The sequence below is a fragment of the Neolamprologus multifasciatus genome, chromosome 7, assembly GCF_963576455.1.
Source record: "Neolamprologus multifasciatus chromosome 7, fNeoMul1.2, whole genome shotgun sequence".
In the NCBI taxonomy this organism is placed as follows: Eukaryota; Metazoa; Chordata; class Actinopteri; order Cichliformes; family Cichlidae; genus Neolamprologus; species Neolamprologus multifasciatus.
Window position 1 is genome coordinate 32,527,530 of NC_140445.1, and position 24,831 is coordinate 32,552,360.

Genomic DNA, 24,831 nt, shown 5'->3' on the forward strand with positions numbered 1-24,831 from the left:
TGTTTGGGAGCCCTTTTAGCACATGATCCCAAAGTTTAGAGCTTTAAAAAGTAATTGGACAAATACACAACATACAACTATGTTTAAAAATTTGTGAAAAACCTTTTTGATTCTACAGCTGCGTGAAATCGTGAACCTTCATCAGCAGACACCTTCAGCGATGCTTCCACTGTAGTCACAGTCAGCTTGTTGTATGATCCCTTTGCCTTTGATTTATGCTTCTGTAAGTAAATGAAATCTAATTATTGGCTGACCAGTCAAAGTAGGTCTTTGACTGGTCAGCCAGATACTGTCAAGCTCTTGGGTTACTATGAACTCATGTTTATAATTAATGGTCTTGTAAATCATGAAAATTGTCCATTGAATTTTGATGTTGAATCTTGGCTTAGAACCCTGAATTCATTGTGCTGATACTGTCCGCAGTATAAACATCAATAAATGCCAGTGTGCCAGTTCCATTAACAGTCACACATGCCTAAAAGATAACAGAACCATCACTATGTCTAAATGATCACGTGGTACAGATTGGTTGGGGTGGTTTATTCCATTTTTATGCCAATCCTTCTTTTTGTGAATGTTTTGATGCACTAACATTTAAGAGACTGACAGAAGTCTTCACATGATATGAAAGGAAAGACGTTCATTTCTAATTTTTGGGTGTGTAAAGTAGCAATTTCTAATATGTTCATCTTTGGAATTTTATAGGGAAAAAGAAAAAAAAGTTTGCTAATTTTAGGATTATGTCAGATGACTTTAAATCATCTCAGGCTATCAGTTATTAATATCCGTATACCACACAATGCTTTTAAGGCAGATAGGGAAGCTGTTCCATTTCTAGGAAGCACTGGTATAAATAAAATGAGGATTTGAGACCAGGTAAGGTTTGAGATTAAGTGAGACTTAAATTGTGTTTTCCCTCAGTATATACGGAAATAGTTTGCGGTTGATTTGAGATTTGAGAGTCTAGTGTCAGGTTAAAGCATCAGTTTCTCCAGGAAACATATTTTAACTGTACTGAAAAATATACAATAATCAGAAGATAAATATAATGACATACATTCATATGATGGGTCTACTGAACTATTGTAGTACTTATCTGATCCTGGATTAAAGGATATATCTGAGAATGGGACGTGGACATGATCCTGTGAAATGAACAAAAAATTGTATCTCATTTTGAATGCAACTTGTTAGCTACTAAACCACAGATAAACTTTTAATGTGTAAAGAGTAAACGTATTAAACAGCTTTGGGAACATTGCTGCCAAGTATTCAAGACTGACTGCAATGTCTTGTGAAATGTGTGATTTCCGATCTGAGATTCATGCACCATATGTGCCTTATTGCAAATATACTTTAAGTGTAAGAAGATCTCATTCTGATTTCATCACCCCTACAATTCAGTTGAACTGACTAGTGTAACGGGGCCGAAATTTCAAATTTATCTCCATTCACTATTTCAGAGAATAAGCTGTATTTCTTCTCACTCATGTATGCCTTCTACTCTGGAAAGAAAACTCCCATATTGTGTAGGCATTTGCATTTGAACATGATAGTGCAGAAAACAAAATTACATGGGAGCAGGCTCTGAGTAAATGGTGTCTCATTCAGTTATACTTTTGGTACTTGTTGAAAGAGGGGAAAGCATTACTCATACACGTTTCCTCCTCTGAATCTACAGTGGTTCTTTCGATCAAAAAGCCTACGTGTCATTTCCTATTGGTATACATAATTTGATGACATATAATTTTTATCTCTATTTTTCAAAAATAGATGTACTATTTACAAGCCAAACATATCTGTCCATCATTACTTTCCTCACTTCAGAGCCTTAAACATGACGTGACAAAATTTGTTTAATACAAAAAAAGTCTCTAATAGTAACAGCAGGCCGCAGAAATTTAAATGCATCTAAATATAGTAGAAATTTGGCTATTATTCCTTTTACTACCGGGTATTTTAGCTTAGTTAATTCATTACGACATTGTTGTGTTTTGTTCTTTTAGTTTTTATGCAAAACATGTTCACATGTTCCAAATCACTTTTGATTGTCTGACATAATAAGATTTTATCCTGACGAACTGCCAAACAGCTACAGGAGATATTGTTTTTCTTTCCCCTTTTTTCTACTGAAGTGGCTGTTGACACTTGCCAGAGGGTGCAAAAGTGCAAGTAGCACTCCAAATGCAACTACTAGTGACAGTGTCATACTCAGCATTTAATAAATGACAGCCTCAATGTGACATTTAACAAAACTTGAATGTACATTATATTAATAACCAGAATATAAAACTAACTTTACACATTCTTATCCAAAAATGATCACCACTAATAATGCAGGAGAGTCCAGGAGATAGGCACTTACTCTAGAAGAGCTGGACAGGGCCATAGAAGGTCCTCAACCCATCAGGGAAGTATAGCATTAACTTTGATGGAGGACTACAAAGTTACTTTCAGCAAGCCACTGGTGTGAATGTCTGATCAAAAAAAGTCATAAACAGGGTTCCCCCTGAGAACATGTTACAGACATGAAAGCAGGCAGTCCCTGGAGGATGAAGGAATTTAAACCATTGTCAGGCCCCCAAGCTCCAGCAGAACACCTCTGGGACATTATGTTCCATCACATCTGACATCACCAGCTTGCACCTCAGACTGTCCGGGAGCTCAGTGACTGCCTGGAACAGATCTGGGAGGATATCGTCCACGACACTGTCCGTCATCTCATTAGGAGCATGCCACAACATTGTCAGGCATGGATACAAGCACGTTTTATTTTCATCAAACGATGTGGCATCCTTTCATTCCTAACACACTACCCGGTCCATATCAGGATAGACAGATATCCAGCATGTTTTTTTTGTCTTGTTTTTTTTTTTTTTTCCTATTGAGATCTGATGCATTTTTAAAGTGTTAAGAAGTGTATATGACAAAGCTGTAGAAGGTGTGTGATGCTATCATGTCAAAATGGACCAGTGCTGAATCAATACAATGAAGAAGAAAATGCAGTTATAATACATGAGCGGAATTAGATAAAAATAAATAAATAAATAAAAATAGCTCCATAGCTCCAGTCATCCTCAAAGTCATGGAGTCGCTGTGCCTAACTGACACTGGGAAAGAGGCAGGGCTCACCAACCACAGGTCACTACTCACATGGGTAACACAGAGAGACAGATAACCTACAGCCATTTTTGAGTCACTATTTAACCTACCAAGTGCCATTTCACCCTGTTATAAGACAGTCACACAGGGTGCACCACAGGACCATGGAAACAGCAATATAATGACGGAAAGTGGGATTAATTTGTTCACACAGAGGATGTCTTCAGATAATATGCAAGATCAATTAGTGATAACTTATTAAGTAGCAAAATTTATTACAAACAGTAGCCATGCAGCCATTACTCATAGAAAGCACAGGACAACATAAATGTAAGTGGTGTGTGAGGTATAGGTATTTTATTTAAACTTTTTAAACTATCACGGGTCACTTGGAGTAGAAAAGGCACTTCAGGCAGCATTATTCTGGTCTACTAAGACATGCTTTTTTCGTGGGTGGATGTGGATTTTCAAAAAGAAAATTGTGCCTATAGGGAGCCATTTAAAAATATGTGATCTCCACAAATGTTTCTGTTCCCTTTAGGAAACCACACTTTAATGATTTAAACATTTGTAGAGAAAGAACCAGCAACTTTGTGCAACTGAACTGAAGGAGCAAAAGGAGAGAAACAACCCCCCCCCCCCCACACACACACACACACACACACACACCCTCCCCCACACACCTAACAAAAGCAACAACACACACACACACACAAAAAAGAAAAACAGTCCCCCCCCACCCCACACGAACACACACACACACAGCTCTGCACAAAAGTTGCAGTCCTATTCAATTCTTATTGTATAAGCAATGCACAAAGAAGGCAAAAATAATATTGTACTTACTTTAAAAAAATGTATGTAAAAACAGTTTGAATTGGTTGAATTGGTGATTTTTTATTTTTATTTTTACCTGATAGGCCTTGGAGCTCAAAATAACTCTTTGAGATTTCATAACCAAAAAGCATTGTGCAGTTCAAACTATTAAAACACAATTAATTACTCTAACCTATATCTTTTGAAGAGAACAACAAAGTATTTTTTATGACTAAACTACCTTCACACGGTTTCAAGGTTCATAGGGTACAGTCTGTCTAGCGAAGACAGCTTGTCAGGATACACTGGTCATTGCTGTAAACCCTCTTATGGTACTACAGCCATGCTCTTCCTACATAGAGGTGATTCCATGGGATTCCTTGCCTGGCTGCACATTAGCCACCAACCTCTTAATGATATAAATAGCCCAAATGGCATAGTGCCTCCTTGTTCCACATTTTCATTCCAGCTGACTTCCTTCAGCCTTTATTTTCTCACATTTTCTAAACTCAAATGCTTCACAGTTGGCAATAAAACAGCAATGAGAGATCAAAAGGTGCTACAAGGGAAGTTTTAATAAGACAAATGGGAAGATAGTTGTGGATGCTTATTCCCTGCAGAATTAGAATGCTACACTACAGGGCTCCAACTAATGAGTAAAGATTCATTGTGAGGGTTTGAAAGACGATTACAAGGATCATCATGAAGAAGAAGAAAAAGAAATTCAGCTCCATAAAGTACAGCATATTTAGGCCCTGTAGTGGACGTTTGGTCTGCTGCTTTGGTCCAGTCTGAAATATCATACTTTTTTTTTTGTCCTTCGAGATTGGTGTGCATTGCACTGGCTGTACCACTGGATTAACTCAGTGAGTTAACTTAGCCAGTTAACCTATAACTAGCAGTGCCCTTGGAATGTTGAACTTTAATATAGCCAACACTCAGCCTGATCAAGACACCAATACCAAAGGAAACCTTGTTAATATCAGTCTGATGCTACTGGCTTTGAAAATGTGAGTATTTGATACCCTTGTGAATGACAATGTTTCCATACTGGTATTTGATTAAGCTGAAATCAAAACTGTACATGTGGATTTTGTGCTACTATCACTTCTCGCCACACTGTTTGGTAGAAAGACACATGTATTTACTGCACTTCATAATTCTCTACCTGAGTAAATGTATTCTGCTAAACCTAATATGAAGAATCAGCAGTCTCATCCCAACAAACCATATGCATTTCTCCATCTTGGCACTTGCATGCTAGGTTATTGCTGGAGTTTTCTTCAGCCGCACAATGCTGCAAAGAAAACGGTCTCAAATACAATTGAGAAAAATCTCAACTGAAGGCAACACACTTTATCCCACATCCCAGCATTCCTACTTAATTTGAAAATCTTTTCTCAACACACCATTGTTTCCTCAAAGAATGGAGAATAGCGGATAAAAGTTTCTGGTTAAAAACTACTAAGAGTACCAGCAATAAAAAGCAAGGACAACATCTTACGTGAGTTGTTTATTAACTACTTAGCCAATCACACAAAGATCTTATTGCTTCACTAGCTTTAGGGCACTGTCCACACCCATTTACACCCATTTACTTGTATTAAATAAGAGCAGGATGAAGAAGTGTGCTGGAGATGAATTGCCGTATTCTGCAAGACTAGCACTGCAGGCAAATGGAAAGTCAATACAAAGTAGATTCATTTTTGAAGTTAATTTCATACTGTGTGGCTTAATTTTAAGTAATATTAAATTTTTTAAGAAGTTAGTTTCATTTAAAAAAAAAAAGAAATCCCCTTTTTTGTGTGATGACACTTAATGAGGTTTTGTGGCTTCTGGCATGAAACAGACACGCTCTCGACTAGATGGGTGTTGTTGAAATAAATCCTTCTGACTATGAAGGTGACAAGAACTGCTCATTCATTTTTTATCTATTGATTGATTCAGTTTAAGGCAGTAAATGGTATGAAACGCATATGGCAAATGAGTGTCACATTAAGACAGAGGTTCAATATATGTTTATTCACCTATTTTTTTGCTGTTGCTTACTAACTTACATACGTGTCGCAGACATCTAGGTGTTTAATATGCCAAGACTGCCTGCTGTAGACTATTACAGTTCAAGAATGGCCAGAAACATTTGTTGCAAGTTCCTTACCTTTTTTTTTCCTACCTTTATTTTCTTTATCCTTGCTACATTTGTCAGTTGCTTTATTAACATTAAATGCATAATTACTACACAATTTACCTGTGTCAGTGTGTCTAGTTATATATGTTAACATCTTTTTCGACCTGCCTCTGCAGTGAATGTGATGACATAGTGAGTTATCCTTATTCTCATTTTTGTATCTGCACATTTTAGTACGTGTGTGTACATGTGCCAGCTTTGCAGTTATTAAGACTGAAGCAAAACAAGATGTTTGTGTGTTTTTGACAGAACAAGTGAGGTGGGTGGGTTGACGCTACTGTTATCTGAGGATGAAGTATACAGTGGCTGCCAAAGCCAACGGCAAGAAGAAGGGAGAGGAGGGGGGCAGGTAGCAGATTAGAAAATTCAATTTAGGGCAAACGCGGAGGTGGATCTTTTATATAAGGTGCCAGTGAGCTGTTTTCCCCTTTTCAGTCTAAAAACTGTTCAAAAAAAATATACTATAGAATCTCCTCTCTGTTTTTGGTGTGATATCCAGTAAAACAGAAGATCCTTATTTGTCTTAGCTCCAGGGCCAAATCAGGCTCCAGAAGCTGCTAAGAATACACCACTCACCGGGGTTTGTGTTGTGTATGTATGACTGCATCTCTTCATGTGAGATAGGAGGGAGTGCCTAGGGTGCAGAATCACGTCGACAACATTTTAGTACATGCATCATCATCCAGCACAACCTTCCTGGGACTTCTTTTGAGGATGACCCAGCAATCGAGGGAAGAGGGCATGAAATTGTCTCTCTGAGAGGGCTAAGAGGTTTGTTGCACCGAAGAAGTGGAAATACTTCTCACCAAGGGACTTCTTGGCATTGTCATACAAGCAGCTGTTCCAACTGTCTGCCATTTTCAATGATAAAGTAAGATGTTTTGCAGCTTTTCTCTGTTATGTCAACTGGAAAAATACTTGGGCTGTGCAGCCAGAAATATATATCGCTCCCTCATTAGCCCTCCATTTCCATTAAAAGAGGTTCAGTTATTGGCTGACAGGAGCAGCAGGATCTTGCTCTCTGGAGCATAAGAAACAGAAAGTTTAAAAAACAAGAGAAAACAAGACAGAAAGCTTACTATAGACCAAAAAACCTCTTAATAATTCAGTTACTTTAAACTCTATCTTGCTTGATCACAGAAATGATGAATTTAATAATGTAAGACCAGAGAGGATTGCATGATGCACATATTAAAAGCTGTTTTAGTGCCTGCAAGGGAGAATTTGGGGCAGGAGGGAAAGTGAGGGAGCAAATGACTAAACTGGAATCAGGGGTGTGAGACTTACTGTATATTCATTGAGATCTTTCTCAGCAGTGTATGCCTGCTTGCACTTAAGCTCTTAATGGTTCCTTAGAGCTGATGAGGTAAAGGGGAGAGAGAGCGGAAAATGAAAGTGTTCTTCTAAATGGTTTTTGGAAGAACGCCTGTCAAGTGGAACGAGACTAGAGGGGAAATTAGCCAGGGGACATGCAAAGTGTACGCTGGGGCTGACTGTGTGACATCCGCCTCTCTTCAAAGCCATGTTAAGGTAAAGGGTGGGGGTAGGATACCAGCACAGTATCTCCCAGAAGCAGGGATCGCTTGAGGAAAGACCAATGAGAGAAGGAACTGCCAAATCTACTTTTCCATTTTCTCCAATGGGACAATCAAACATCACTCACCTCATGTTGATTTCTTAAACTATTTTAGTGACTGTTCATGTCAAAGCATGCTATTATAACAGTATTTTAAACACATATGATTGCCTTTCCACACATACAACACCAATACAATACAACATTAAAATCATTACAACTGCTTACCAAAAATACATGTATGTATACATGGGCTCTTAAGATCAAAATATGCATCCCAGTATTATTTATTTTAACTGCCCTATAGGTATGTGTAACAATTTGTACTATTCAATAATCTGTCAACATGTAGGAGGATCACAAACAAGCCCAAGATGAAGTTAATTTATACTTTGAAGTCTTAAAAAGTGAATGGTTGTTGAAATGCAGCAAAAACATCTTTTAAAAAAATTTAAATAAATAAACAGAAGATGAACCAATCCGCCTGTTATCATAGCTCACACACAGAGTCTGTGAATGTCATTGTCTGGGGAGAATTGTCAACTTTATCAACACCAAAACTGAATACAATGAGTTAAAACTGTGTACTGCTATATTATAGCCACAGAGCTGAGCAGCATGACGTAATGCTCACACTGCAACCATACTCGTGCTGTCCACAACTGTATGTTTTACTACTATCCTTTTCTTATAATTGTATGTCAAAATATGTATAATTGACCTTTCACAATATCACTTTATAACAGAAGTTGTTAATAAAATATAAACTGATAGTTAATTAAACTTTAGTTAATAGTTGTTTTACTGCTGACAGAAAAAATATATTTCTTAAATGACATTGATTTATTTTTTCAGTTTAAGTAATTATAATAAATTGTGTATTAACTGGGGTATCGTTTTTCATTATTTAAAAGGCATTCCAAGGATTTAGAAAATAATTTTAGAAATATAAAAATGTGATTGAAACATATTCAGTGTTATAACAAAGACTATTCCATTTTATTCCATAGCCTAGACTTTTTCCAATATTTCAAAGTAGCTGAACCCATCTACAATGAAATACAGCACTGTGTTGCCAACCGAATGTGATCAGCAACAAAATGAATCAGAAGGCAAAGATTATCATTCTACCCATTTATGCTTTAAACTTCATGCCGCCTGTTAATGTAATGCTATTATGTAAATTAAACTTCAGCATTCACTATTTTGAAGATTCATGAACATCACTATTTTGGTATAGAAACAATGAGTCAATAGGCCTACCAGGGCTTATTAAAGCTTCAAGGGAAGTTTTAATAAGATAAATAGGATGATAGTTGTGGATCTCGAATAGCAGAGTATACCCACACATATGAGCTTCCTGAAATAAGCCGTGTTTCATTTCTATTTGTGGTAATGCTTGCTATCATTTAGGCACCACGTCTAAAGCTGTTTTTTTTTTTCCCATAGCTGTAAATTTTCCACAACTCCTACATGAGAGACCTGCCCATATTTGAATTCTGTACATGGTTTATTACTGATCCATTTTGGTGATCTCAGCAAACGCCATGCATAACTGCAGCTAACCTCAACCTGTGAACCCCCCCCCCCCAAAAAAAAACAAAAACAAAAACAAAAAAAAAAACCTCTGGAGCTGCACAGACTTTTAAGTGTTGAGTTTCTTGCCTCAAAATCTTTAGGATGTAAGTAAAAAAAAGACATCGACTTGTCTCCTGCTGGGCTCTGATGCCATGCCGTGTCAGTCAGAATACCTCACCGAATTCTAGCCACACCAGAGTAAATGTGTTGTGCTAGCTTTTGTTCGTCCCCATTGCCACCCAAAAGGGACTGCTGCCGCTGCACAGTCGTAATGAAAGGCACAGCCAGTAAGATGGCACTTTCATCAAACTAAACCAGGCTGACACCAGCTTCTCAATTATTAAACGCCTGAAATAGGCAACAGTGTAGAACGCCCCCAAGCAAACTACTGTAGACACCGTCAGTGATGTTGAAAAGGAAAGATCGTTTTTGAGATGATGAGATTTGGATTATGGTTCAATTCAATTCAATTCAATTTTATTTATATAGCGCCAAATCACAACAAATGTCGCCTCAAGGCGCTTCATAGATACAGAGAAAAGCCCAACAATCATATGACCCCCTATGAGCAAGCACTTTGGCGACAGTGGGAAGGAAAAACTCCCTTTTAACAGGAAGAAACCTCCGGCAGAACCAGGCTCAGGGAGGGGCGGCCATCTGCTGCGACCGGTTGGGGTGAGAGAAGGAAGACAGGATAAAGACATGCTGTGGAAGAGAGACAGAGATTAATAACAGATACGATTCAATACAGAGAAGTCTGTTAATACATAGTGAGTGAGAAAGGTGACTGGAAAGGAAAAAAAAATTATGGTTATGTGTAGAGAAACAATGCTTACACTGACACTGATTGCTACAGAAATATTTGCAGTCAAAAGAGAGAATCAGAGCATTGCTTTTGTTTGTATCAAACTGGAGTCAAGCTGTGTGCTGGTGACTAACACAGCAGTCACAAGACTCTGTACAAATATGGGTCTCTTAATCTTTTCAAATGAAGTATACAATACTTTTATCTTTAAAAGACATTCAGTTTTTTCAATTCTTTACAAAGAACCTAATTCTGATGTTATGGACTTCTTTGGAATTTGAATACATCTATAAAAACAAAACAATAAAAAAAAGCCCAACAAACTATTAATCTAAATGCTTTTTACAAAATTCCAAGTAGGATTTTGAAAGTGAGAATTAACTTTATTAACTGAGTTTGCACAACATTATGTTTTCCCACATTATTCTCTACAGTGAAAAGTTAATAACATCCTTGTTCAGAAAAAAAAATCCCCAAATACTCCACTGAATAAAACCGGCCTAAAGATATGTAAATTTAACATAATGTCCTTTGTTCAGCGTAAATGTGTGTTGGATGCTTGGTCTTGTAGCAGGGTAAGCAATGCTTAAAAAACCTTCATAGTATGCAAGTGAGCAAGATACCTTTTATTGGCTGGTTTTCATTTGCAACTGATGACTCATTTATTCAGAGCAGAGAAAAGCTATACAGCTGTGTTTTTGATCTCTGGAGGGTAGGTCAAACCCAGGCATAATCAGGCATCTGATTCTCTATTTACAAAAGCAAAGGTAAGTTTCTTTTAAGAGTTTTCAATTGGCATAGTTTTGGGGTACTAGTAAAGTTTAGGGGCAAACATCCATTCAAGCTGTGCACAAAATTGAGATTTCTTCAGCAAATATTACAAGCTTTGGGAAAGAGATATCAAAACACCTCCTCTATGCCACCAAGACATCTTGTAATTGAAACTGAATAAGCACCAAAGGGGAAGTGGAGAATTTTTGAAAGAAGCCATAACCCTCTGGATGAATAGCATCCTAATTGGCTTTAGATTTGACATTAGTTTCACCCCTTAACCACTGGACTGCATCTTTGAAGTGCTCCTTCATTCATCCTTGAAGTCTGACTGCTTGATTAGCTGCTTTGCTCACAAAAATCTATGCATGAAACTGATCGCCATTTGTTTATTCTGTATATAAGTACATGTGATTTTAACACACACCATTTTTTTATCCTTGGGAGCACTTGAAATCAATTTAATCTTAGTACATTTCTCTTTATCGTTACTGCTGACATTATCCATTCGATCATAATGCAGTGCATTATGACTGAACTCTACAATAGTCTAATATCATGAAAGTGAATCATGAAAGCAAACCAGCTACCATTGTAACTGTCAATATGTCCTTGTAAACACATGCCATGAGGAAAACTGGAATAAAAATACTGCTATAACTGCAAGTAGGAGATTGAAAACAATTTTACAGTTGATGTAAATTGTTAAAAGCTGGACCTGCTCCATTGTCAATATCAAGTGAGTTACGACTTAGAGTATATGGAACAGGCTGATTTGATTAGGTGATTTGGTTGACTTGCTTTAATTCATTCGACCTCCCCACTGTTGTAATGCTGACTTCACCTACAGGGAAGGAAAAAAAATATTTTTTCTTACTGACATTTACTTATTATATTATAACTTCACAATGTGAGAAAATTAAGTTTATAGCTCAAGTAAAAACGAATAGTACCTAACAATTTAAATTTCAAAATTAAACATTTTGCTCAGTGAGCCTCTTTCACATTAGAACCCACAAAGTTTGAATATGAGTTAGGATAACTAGAGAAAAAAACTATTATTTGATGTATTGTATCCTCCAATTTCCCCTTTTTTCAATTTAATTGAAATCAATCACATTTAAAATAAAATATTTAGACAAAAATATTTTAAGTATTTTAATTTACTTAAACTATCTTGGGCCCATTGGTGAAAAACACACAGGTGTGCAGTCATTATTTTGAAAGGTAAAAATTTTGTCCCAAAATTAGACATGTTTTCATGTTGGTGGTTGTAATTACAATGGTTTATACATTCACTCCTTACCAGAGCAGAGGGATCCTCATTTAAGCCATATCATAAGCTTTGGGATTACCATAGTGCCTCCCCTCTATGCAGATTAACATAAATTTCCTCAAGTGAGGAGGCATACAGTGTGCCAGACACACTCAGTGCAGATCATCAACTTTAGACATCTATAATGGATGTTCAGCTGACGATAGGCAATATATTTGAACTTTATGTTCTATCTAGTATTGATCAGCTGCTCTCACTTTGTGACAGCAAAACTACCAAATTCTTACTTAACAGCATTGCACTTCGTAGACTCTTGCGATTTTACCTTAATAGATGCTAAATATAGTATATTTGGCATTTTTCATTAGAAAAATTAATTATGTAGGCACACATTTATGCATTAGTCCACACACAAACACATCATTCTCACTCCTCCAAACACGCAAACCAAAAAAGCTTTAAAACATCTAAGCCATGCAATGCTAATGTGGAGTAGTGTCTACAAATTAGTTAGACAGTTTCCAATTATTCCCTGTGCTTTCAAGTCTATATACCATGAAGAACATTTTCAAAAGGGTAGCTTTGAAAAGATCATCCAGATAACAAGTGATATAAAGATAAATTCCAAGCAAAAGAATGGTAATTAAAGCCATAACCAATATAATTCAGAGAACAAAAAATCGTGCATGCATTAATTATTGTGTTAATGCAGTCCTCTGAGACCATGATGTAGATTTCTTTTCCTTGATCAGATTAGCTTTTTGTATTTTCCCCTTTAGAGTCGGTTTCACAATAAAAAACTGGAATAATTGGAGACATCTAACATTTGGAGTCAAGCGTGCTTTAAATGAAGAGTTAAGGGTGCTTAACTGTGATTAGTGTTTTTACAGTACATACTTGATAAAGGATTTACCTCTCTGTTGGGTCTTGTATTTTGATTTTGAGTTTTTATTTTTAGGCTGATGCGATCGATCATACCTCACACTCCCTGGAGCCAGAAATTGTGCAAGTGCAGGAACCAGTGCCATTGCCTAGCACCTCCAATGCTTCCGGTGTTGCAGCAGGATTGTAGCTCATGTAATACTCTTGGAGCTGGGAGCTGAGGTTCTGTTCTGGCTCTGGACTCTTTTTGCGACGCTTCCGTCCCACCATGGATCTCTGCTGCAGCAACCTGGTTGCACCTGGGTAGCGCCGCCACAAAACATAAAAAACTGTCAAGATTAACGACATGGTGAAGAAGAGTGCTACGCTGCCCACAACCACTTTGTGCAGAGTCATGTGCTCTATCTCTGGGGGTGGTATGTGAGTGGGTCGAGGGCGAACCACTGAGTCTCTGGGATCTTTGCTCATATGCCCGGGAAAGGTAGGATGAGGAATGGGTCGAGGTCTAAATGGTGGGAGAGGACCAAAGGTACTGGTCGGTGGCATAGGTGGAATGCCACTTGTGGGGCCAAAGGTTGGTTCGGCAGTGGCTTCCGAAATGAGCTCTGACATTGGTGAAGGTGTTTCAGTCAGAATGTAATCGGTTTCCTCACAAATACCATGGCTCCTTGTAGCATCCATGACTTTTTCTCCCTGGAGATACTTTGGGCTGCTGCATATCATTGTTGTGTCTTTACTACCCCGAAAATTTCTCAACCAAGCAACAAGTGGGCATATCCCAGTTCCACAATCCCAAATATTGCCAGCAAGACTTATTGAGGTCAGTGAGATCCACGCTGACACTGCCTCCTGAGACACATTGGACAGCTTGTTGGATTCCAGGTTTAAGACTTGCAGGTTGGGCAAGCAGTGAAACACAGCTGGGTCCAGAGTCTGAATTTCATTTCCAGACAGATCAAGCTTCTGCAGTGTATACCATGTCCATGGCAGACCCTGGTTGACCACCCTAATTCGATTCCACTGCAGATAAAGTGATCTTAGGTTGGCTAAACGTGGAAACAAAAAAAAGTTGATCCGAGAGAATTGGTTATGTTCCAGATGTAACTCCATCAGCTTCTGTAGACCCAGAAAAGTTGTGCGGGTAAGAGCTTTGATTCGATTGTAACCCAAATCCAGAAACTCCAAACTTCGACACTCCAGAAATGCTCGAATTGGGATGTTGGAGAGACCATTGGAGCGTAGGTGAAGGTTTTGTAGTTTTCGTAAGCCATGGAATTGACCTGGCTGTAGGTTTTCTAATTTGTTGTAGGACAAGTCCAGACTTCGAAGATTTGGAATTCCATGAAATGTTGAATTGTGTAGGGCTGTAATCCTGTTGGAGCTCAGTATGAGCTCTTTGAGTCTGCGGACCCCCTGGAACGCTCGACTGTCAACAACTGAAATCTGATTGTGGTCTAAGTAGATCCAGAGAAGCTGGCTGAGGTGAGCAAACTGATATGGCAGCAGCATATGCAGTTCATTGTATCGCAGGGAAAGGCCCTGGCAGCCTACTGAGATGTTTTCTGGAACATCTAAAAATCCAGATGAATCACAATGGACAGTTTTTCCCTCACATCGGCAGCTATTAGGGCATGTTCGCTCACCAAAACTGAATAACAGGGGAGCCCGCAAGAGAAGAAGCAAAGGGAAGAGGAGGTGTGTCAGTCGTCCATCACACAGCAATGGACCTACAAAACATTATGAGAAAGAGATACAGAGAAAAACGTAAAGATTTGAATGGTGATCAAGTTATATTTACAATTTCAAAATATTCATGCTGTCAAACAAAAAGGACTAAGAAGTATTATTACTGATTTACCATGCAAAGTCAGCAATGTGTTGCTTGGGCTGGTGCAACAACAGCTTTATACATGCATTGAAAACGACTTAAATATAAAATCTCTTCTATAAAGATCTCAAAATTCGAGTCTGGCAAATATAATGTTGTTTTTTTTAATTGTGGGTTTTTTGTTTGTTTTAAATGATTTCTTTAGTGATCTAAATAGTTTATCATTCAGCAGTGGTACTTTTCTGTTTCTGTTGAGATTGGCCCTTATTTAAGTATCTTTATGACTTATCTTTACATTATTTTTCTTTACATTATGTCATGAAAAGAATCATATTTACAAAAACCCGCCAGTCATGTCATGACCTAACACAGTTGGGACAGTGGTTCTACGTAACCAACCGGTCATGACAATGGTTTCCTAAAAGAAATACACTAACTGACATATAGTTCTCCTCATAAATGAATATTCTGAACAGACTTCTCAAGGATGATAACAGCATGATAAAAAATATACACATCTGATTAAGTAACCACAAGACCTACTGCTTAAATGTGCAGCATTTTAGGTATACAGGATTATGTAAAAGAGATATTTTCTCAGAATAAGTATTAGCCCTCATCAAGTTGTTTTGAATAAAAAAGCTTCCATGATTTCATATACCCTACATGACATTTGTTCTGTCAAATGGCTCTGTGAATCATTTACAACACCATTAGACCAGGAGTGGGCAACTCCAGGCCTTGAGGGCCAGTGTCCTGCAGGTTTTAGATGTGTCCTTGATCCAACACAGCTGATTCAAATGGCTACCTCCTGAACATGTCTTGAAGTTCTCCAAAGCCCTGGTAATGAACTAATCATTTAATTCAGGTGTGTTGACCCAGGGTGATAACTAAAACCTGCAGGACACTGGCCCTCAAGGCCTGGAGTTGCCCACCCCTGCGTTAGACTATAGTATCTCAGATCTTTTATATAGGACCTTAAGACCTTGTGCAGCCTATCAACATGGCCTTAGCACAACTGCTGCCTGTTGCTTCAGTGGCAGCCTGATCTGCCATGCAAATGCAGCGATTGTCCAAGTTTTAAAGCTGATCTTAGATCTTGGCACATTTTTTCCCGCATTGCTCTACATTTTTTGGACATTCAGCAAGACAACCAAAACAAGTCCACACCACTCAAATTATGTAAACACACCTTCATATCAATGCTGACAGGCAGACCTTGATTTCAGATTCGGCTGTATTTGGCATATGTACATCATATGTTTAAAGATGTATCACTGTCCTAACACATTCTGAGTCTGAGTTATAAGATGGGATTGTTCGTTGAACATAAGTTTTGAGATTATTTCTTTCCAGAACGTTGAGGACAGACAGATGGACCAACATCATTAAAGATAAACAGATACAACAACAACAATGCATTCCTTTTGGTAAATTCTTTGAATTAAACCTGAAGGTCTGCAGTTCAATAAAATCTTGATTGATTTTAAAACCCTGTGTGATTTACAAAAGTAGAAAAACAAAAAACAAAAACACCTTACTGTCCAAATACTAAGGGGCCTGACTGCATATCTGTATCCACACATAACTGAAGTCTCTAGAACTTCAAGCTTTCAACTATCCAGTGCTGTCAAAATTGAGCACATCCTGTATCAGAGTAATGGTGAAAAAGTATTGTTTGGCATGTCTAAGGTGGACTTTTGTAATCCCTGTGTCATCCTTTAGTAATATCATAATATCGTTATAAGCTCAGGCTGCTATGGGGACCTCCCATAATGTTCTTAGTAATTCTCCTCTACTCTCCACACTTTAGACTTCACTTTTACATTTAATTAACTTTGTGATATTCTCTCTCCTGCAGTTTGTGCCCTTTCCTCTCTGTCCTCTTTCTTCTTGTACCTTTCTGCCTGTATCTCTGGTTCCAGAGCTGTACATGTCTTGTTCTGTAGTTACTGGCCCCAACAGCCTGCTCACTGTCTGCTATCTCTTAATGATCAACCTTTTTTTCCCCTCTATGCTCCCCTCTCACCCCATCCAGTTGAGTCAAAAGCTGTCCTCCCCAAGTTTGGTGCTGCCCAATGTTTCTTCTTGTTAAATGGGTCTTTTTACTCCTCACAATTATCAATTGCTTACTCATGGAAAGATCACAGGGTTAGGGTTCCTCTACAACACTCCAAGGTCTCTTTCGTACTGTGTAAACTGTCCTGAATGATTTAGTGTTACATTAATGAAACTAAAAAGATGCTGAATAAATAATTGTTTATTACTAGCTTCAGAATATCCAATTTTTGTACAGTTCAACTCTTGCACTTTCTCTATACTAACCTGCTGCTGTAAGCTGCAAAGTAAGAAAATAAAAGGCAATTCTTCCCCTGTGCAGAAAATGGTATGCAAAAAAATATTAGTATGCATCATTAATCCACAACTTAGGGGTTGTCATACAGCACAGTGACAATTTCATGCTAAAATGGGCAACAAACATCCAATGTCATACATGAGCTGCCACCACAAACTGCAAAATGCAGCTATGCTATACTTCAACACTGGCAGGTAACTTTTGACCTTTGTGGAAATTACATTTAACCAGTGATTTGATTTACTCCTGTACGCTTCCTGAATCAGTGCTGTTTTAAATTTGCAGTGTTTTAGCAGTTTTTGCCATGCCTTCCTTGGAGGAATTATAATAGAAGAATCAGAATACATTATTATTATTATTTTACATTATTCAATTACATTCAATAAAGAAAGATGAATGGAAACTACATTGGGTAACCTGGTCGACAGCTCCTGTGAACATGAATTAGTCTATGCATCAGTGTATGCATTAGAGGACACGATTTCACTGTCTTAATGTGTTCCAACAACAATTACCTTGTGGCCACTGGGAGTGCACACACCAACTTTGAGAAAGTGTGTGTTATCAGAATAATACAAAATGTCAAGAAATCATTAATCTGCATCTTGAGAGATAGGAGGTACAGATTTTCTTTGAAGTAACTTATCTGGTTTCAGCATCTCATCCAGCCTTCCCCTGTGTTTAATGAGTTATGTGACTGTTAAAAGGAAAATCATTCAAAATAATACTTTTCAGATTTCTTATATATCCTGCTATGATCCAGACAGGCATACAAATTCAGTTCAGCACTCAACTTTACATTTAATTATATCATAAAATAGCAAAACATATGTAAATAAATTTCAAGAATAAAGCTATTTTCTGAACTGTACAGCAGGTTATTGGGGGAAATAAACGGAAGCAAATGAGTGCATGAAAATAAGTCAAGATAAACTCAACAAAAAATAATAGTTTTATAAATAAATCATTCTAACCCTTGAAGCAAAAGATGCAGTGGCACTTCCATCACCTCCTGTAACTACTTTGTGAACTCTCCAAGCATTCGTTGCACTACACGCAGCCATCAGTTTTCCCTAAATGATAATCCCATTGGAACATCGGCTGTGTTGTAAACCCCCAGGGCAACCTCACAACGTCATATCACTAAAACTACATCTGGGGTTTCATGTGCATGTACTCCTAAAAAAAGAATAGCAAAATGTGAAAAAAAAAACAAGAGGAGGTTATTAGATGACAGAAAACTCGAAGCTATGCAGCCACAATAATGTGCCACTGGGCTCATAGACGCCTACGCATGACAGCATCTTTAATTAGCACACAATGGTTCAGCATGGATTTCTGCATAGAGAGAATAGTAATAAAAGCCCCTTGGACATGTGTGCGCTAGGTTCCCATGAGAGGCTTTATAGAATACAATGAAGAGAAATGTTTACTCTCAGTACAGTTTCATTAATCAGAAATTAAATGGGGTGCTACGTGCAGGCAGTCACTAGGCTTCCATTGATTTCACGTATTAGATGTACACCAGGGCATAAGTAAATATATCTATGATAACTATTACAAATAAATTATTTAATAATATAAAATGTGTCTTTCAATATAGCTGTGTTTGTGTCATTATTAAAGTAAAAAAAAAAAAAACAAACAACCAAAATATTAAAAATCATATATAGAAAATCATTAAGTTACAACCTTTATCTAAATACAGCTTAAATAAAATAGAGCTGCCACAGGTTGATATTAAACCCATTCCCCTGCAGATCAGATTTGATATGGGATTTGTGGTAAGCTACAACTTTCCAGCAGCAAGGCTCCTTCTTCTCAGTAGAGCGTGACCAATCAGAGCCGGAGGGTTTTAAAGATTTCATATCTTGGAGATTTAACATCTTGGAGATTTCAACAAAACCAGCATAGTGCAGCAACACCAACATTGCATTAAGCTCCAGTTTGTCACTACCACCTATTTTACATTAAGTACAAAGAGCAGTAGAAGGTGTTTGTTTGAACGGAAGTCTCCAGGCAACAAGTGACATCACTACAGACAATATCAGATCAGATTCTGTACAAATCCCTATAAGCCAGAAAAGATTTGTATTAAACTTTGTGCAAATGTCTTCTTATAACCTATGTAACAGCCTTGTAAAGTGTATTTCACCCTTTAGCTTTTATTTGAAGTTAATTTTCTCTTAGTATTCGTTTTAAAAAGAATTATACATTAATGACTACTACAAGTCTTAAAGAAAAATCAAAAGTGACCTTGAAAATGAGAACCATGGTAAATCTCATTGTACTTTTTGTCAACACATAAAGACTAAATTCAAAGGTCAGAGAAAGATAAACAGATGAACGGTTTTATTTCCAATGACCTGTGGGTACATCTAAATTTAAATCAATATAAAGCCGATGATTGGTCGAGCTGGAGTAGTAGTAAAATAGTAGTAGTCTTCTACCACAAAATATATTATATATTTTAGTGAATGCATTAAGTAACCCAGTTTACTGATTCAGTAAGGATAATCTAGATTAGATTTCCTATGTACTCAATGTACACAATGACTCTCAACATGTACATAACAGAAAATGTTTCAGCAACCAAACTAGATGCAAATATAATTTTTGTTGCCTCAGATGGCAACAAAAAACAGATGGGACAGTGTCAAAAATTTCTAAAAGACTAAACCCATACCAAATTTAACACCACCTTTATTAGTTTAGCATTTCATTTAAAGATTTCTTGCAATAGCAATAAAAGGTTTTAAAAACAGATTTCTTATAAGATGGAATTGTACTCTTAGTCAAGTATGTAGGAGACAAGTAGAGCAGACTTTCTTTTATTTTGTGCAGCAACAAATGTTTCAACACAATTTGCAGCTGAAGAAAATGCAATTGAAGACCATAAATATTAATTAAGAAACAGGTTCTGTGCTCCGGTATCCCTGGGGCTCAACAACGTCCTGAACAGAGGTAATTTGCTGAAGTTACACTCAAATGTGCACACTAAATGTCAGCTGAAATGGGCTTCAAATGCAAAAAAAGCAAAAGTTATTACACAATATCCTAAAATATATATTTTCTCCAATTACCTCACCCAAGGCCAGGTTCCAGTGGCAACCTTTCCGAAATCCCATAAAAGTGACACTGCCCCTCCCCCCAGGACAGAGTGGTCTCTGGCAGGCCCAGCAGAGTCAGCTGTCATCTTCCTTGGCGGTGAGACAAGTTGATATTTCATTTGAATGCACAGTGCTCAGGCACTGATGCAAAGGCTATTACCCAGAGTGCCCAAGTGGGTTGGCCAATAGCGCTACATGCTGCAACAGGCCACATGCTGGGGCACTTCAAAGAAATGAAAGTGTGGAGAAAAAAAGAAAAAAAAACCTAAATATTTCTTATTAAATGTTCTACCATATAAAAGATAATACACATTAAAAGGAGGGGTGTATGAGGTGGCTTTTAAAGGTTATTGACTGGCAGAAAAGTATAGTTAGCTTTTTATATTTAAACATTCACTGCAGCTGTGCCTGTTTTAAATTGGAAAATAGAAGACCGTCTACACTATAGGCTTAATTGTCACTTTCTCTTTCTTTCTTCTCTGTAAACATGCCAACATACTAAACTAAATAAAGATAGGATGTGACTGTGAGAAATACAGATCCCAATATGAGGCTTTAGTCTAGAAATAAAAGAGTATAATACATTCTAATCTGTATTTTTGCATAACCTAAAGCTTCAGGTAACACGATTTCTCCCAGTCCTACTTCCTGTGCATCCTTTTTTTACCTGACACTTCTGTTCTGACACAGCATCCAAGAATTTTAAAGTGTATGATGTGTGATTGAGCTTAGGCAAGCAAAACTGTAGGGTACTACAGCATGTGTGATATATTACACTATTGAGTGTGTTCACTCAGATTTAAGGCACATAGAATTAAAAATACTTCCAGAGGACAGAAGAACGTGACATATTACCAGTCACGGGGCCTATCATGCAATTGTGATTAATTGGACACAGTGGCATTACAATATTGAAATGAAGTACCTTTTACACACTTAAAACCCATTATTTTACGGCCATTAATTTGAAAATTGGAGTCAGCTGTAATTTCAACTCACAGCGAAAGCATGAAGCAGTATAAAACAGCTGATTTATGATAAAAGCTTATTTTACTACTACTGGAGCTGCACATACGTGCATACAGACGAGCAGCCAGTCCTACATACACAATACACTGCATATGGTGAGCAAAATATATGTAAAAGTGGAGCTTAATAGCAGTAATAGAAAAATACAGCTTAAATGGGGCAGCATCCATTAAAATTTTAAATGAAATGAGCAGTCAATTCTGTGAGCTCAGTTATTCTGTCTGGATTTGTGGGAGACGTAGTAACCAAGGTCTATTGAGTCCACGACCTACTCAAGCATAGCAGTTAAATGGGGAAATGAAGACAGACAGAGCTGCTCTTGCTGGAACCTTCACTAGGAAAAGAGGCATAGAGTTCTGGCAAATAGAAAAGAAGTGCAACCACTGCAGCAAAGAATTACCCAAATGTTAATTAACTTTTATGTCATTAACTTGATAAATAAGGGTGAAGACTGATGAGTGTTCCACGTAGACCCCATTTGTGCATCCACTCTGTACAGTTGTTTGAGGGTATGCTTTGCCATTCTGCCCAGCAGATGCAAAGTGTCATCTGAAAGGCTTCTTTGTCTTCGAGATCTTCTCCATTTCTACTTTTCTGCTGAACTGGAATTTCATATATAATAACAATGAAATCTGTTATTATAAGATATAGTCACATCTTAAAAGTGAACTTACTTCTAGTGGCCATGTGAACAAGTGCGTATAAAAAAGGAAAGATAAATTCAACATCTTGGTAACTTAACAAAAGCAGTATGCATTCAGGGTTTTAAAGTTATGCACGTTAACCCAAAACAAAAGTAAGGTACATTTGCACCGCCCTTCACAAATGTAGAATTGGACAGGGAACAGATAAAAGTGCTCTTCAATGCACTCTTGCATCAGTTGCTTCAAACAGGGAAAAAAGTGGCTGATATGATACTCAGTTGGTGGGTTGGTTGGCTATTTGTCAAGTAAATTTCAGAGAATTCAACTGTTTTGGGAGCATGACTGAATAATTTTGGTTGATAATCTGTTGCTTATACTACTCTACGCATTGTTATAAAAGGTATGTGAATTTAGGAAAGCTTAGGCAGTTCTTGTCATAAAATTTAAAAAAAAAAGAAACCTGTTGCTGCATGGGATTGTGTTTATGCCTCTTTAAATATGACAATACAAAATATGTAATTTGCCGATAGGCACGCCTACAGATTAACTCTTCAAGACCTAATTTTGTAATCAGGATTTTCTAAATCTAAAGAAACTGAAGTCACTTGTTGGCAACCAAAGAACACAGAACACACGACAGTCAAAATAACTGCTGTCAGCATCAAGTAGGCAGGTCCCAAGTGAAACTTTTCTCAATTTTGGGGTGAGCAATTAAAGTGACTACCAATGGGAGGGAAAGCCACTGTTAATCAACATATATTAGGGTTACCTAGGCAACTGGAGCCTGTAGTGACATTCCAGGCAACCAAAGGCCAACACGCCTCCTGTGTGAATGCCCCTTAAGCATATAATATTCCAGATCAATAGGATGAGTAACATAATTCCATGTTTATGCATTTATTATTTATCCACAACTAACTGTAATAAACATCAATACCTATTTATAAATCCTGTGCAGAGGTGCTGAAAGTAAAGGCTAACGATGGATATGCTGCTTCCACTGAGAATTCTTGATTGTGACGGGCAGACAGTAAAACCAGAGATCACTGATGCAAGAATCAGTTTGTAGACCTAAATGAAAGAGCTAATATTAACCTGCAGTTAAAGACAGCAAATTCATGGCTTAGTCAAAGAATGTCAGGAAAAGGAAAGAGGACTTTTCTTTAGCTAGCTACAGTGAAGAACGAGCCTGTGGGTCTAAGGGACTGCTGCAGGGGAAAGCAGAATGTAAATGTAACTGAAACCCCAAGGAAAATAAAGACATTTGGATAAAGTTGCCAGTAAAGTGTGGCAGGGAAAGTGGTGGTGCGACAGAAAGTTAACACCTCTGGATGTCTGTCTGACAGATAGAAGCAGGGGAGGAGAGGGGAAACAATGTCTGTGTGTGTCAGAAAGAATACCACAGTATCGCAGCTGGAATGGAGAAAGACTGGGTGTGATCTGTATTGTTTTAATTTGAGTATGTGCAAACAATTACTGAAAATTAACTTCAGGTTTTTCAAATTTGATAGAGTTTTGAGCCAGAGTGTGTGAAACATGTCTAAAAGGTACGTGTTGCCTAGCAATGCGAGGATTTCACCTTGCATTAAATTTTAAAAACGGAACAAAAATTAGATGAATACAAAATGTTAAATAGTTAAATGGTTTAAAGCAAGTGGCCATGGTGTAGGGAGGATCCTACCAATGAACTTACTTCTTTAAAAATAAATGAATCTTGTTTAGGTTTCCATGAGCTAAAACTAAAGGGTTAAGGTAATCTTAAATTATTTTATTTTCCATCACAAAAACCAAAACAAAACATTATTTTCAATTTTCTTGAAAATAATTTGCCGGACCACATCAGGTCAATTGGCAATCATGTTTTAAAAAGGAAATGAATTAATTCTTTCACTTGTTGTTCTTTTTTGGAGGTGTCGACCAATTAAATAATCATTACTACAGTTTAGACTGGCGCTCTAACCGATGTCATTTAAGCGAAGGAGCCCAGCAAATGAAAACATGACGACTAAAGTGATGTCTCACACAAGTCACAACCTAATGTAGAGTATTTGTACACACCACATTCTTAATTTGCAAAGAGGAAGACCTTTAAAAGGGCTAATTGGTAATTTTGAATGTCAACATTTTTATACCACCAGGTTCTTGTGCCCATGAAAGCTGCCCGCTTTTGAAAAAGCCAGTCTTAATGAGAAGAGTTGGATGGAAGTGCTCTTAGCCATGTGACTTTTTAAAGTGAGCTTCAGCCAGCCCATTCTGGTCTGGTGCCTACAGTTTTCTCTCAGCCATACTGCTGGCCTGATATTGGTGTGACTTTGAGCCACACGAATATCCATAAATACACATCTGTTTATGCATGTGTGAGTAGCCTATGTTTTTCTGAATATCACAGACTATCACAAAAATGACATATTGAAAACTGAGAATAATAGATGGAAATCTGTGGTACTTAAGGGATGTCAGAGTACTGTTTAACATCCCCATTAAAACTTTAATTATCTGGTGGTTGCAATGTTTTGATCTGACATGACGTGTCTTACGAAGATCCATGAAAGACAGGAAGCTGCAGGAGTGTAATTAAAGTTATCAAACAGCGGACAGTTTTTATTATACCTTGATATCTGCTATTTTATCTAGCTATTATACTCTTTATCTTTTCTAGTCTAGTGGAAGAAGTTTAATTCCTTGGTTGAAAAGATACACAGAATTTTAAGTGCAATTTCTTCACAAATAATAAAGCACAATATAAAGTAATAAGCACATTTCACTCCAAAATTGATTTTTCATATTATTTCCTTTGGCCTTTAGTGCTACTTATCCATCTACATTGCATTGGTGCAATTAGTCCAGTTTGGAAATACTAGCTGTAGAAC

General features: G+C 37.4%; 1 protein-coding gene across 4 annotated transcripts in view; it reads right to left on the reverse strand.

The window, feature by feature from the left end:
* lrrtm4l1 (leucine rich repeat transmembrane neuronal 4 like 1) overlaps positions 1–24,831 on the reverse strand; it is a 55,307-nt gene that overhangs the window by 23,545 nt on the left and 6,931 nt on the right. Inside the window, exons 2-3 of one of the 4 annotated variants that reach the window (XR_014875024.1) lie at positions 13,026–14,721; positions 9,696–11,680 (exon numbers count right to left, since the gene is read on the reverse strand). Coding sequence is in view for 2 of the 4 variants with exons in the window: in XM_085165913.1 (XP_085022039.1) it covers positions 11,639–11,680; positions 13,091–14,721 (1,673 nt within the window). In the remaining 2 variants the exon portion in view is untranslated. Of the gene's footprint in view, positions 1–9,695; positions 11,681–13,025; positions 14,722–24,831 lie in introns of those variants that run through there. The other 3 variants (XM_085165913.1, XR_014875023.1, XM_085165912.1) reach the window with 3 other exon arrangements.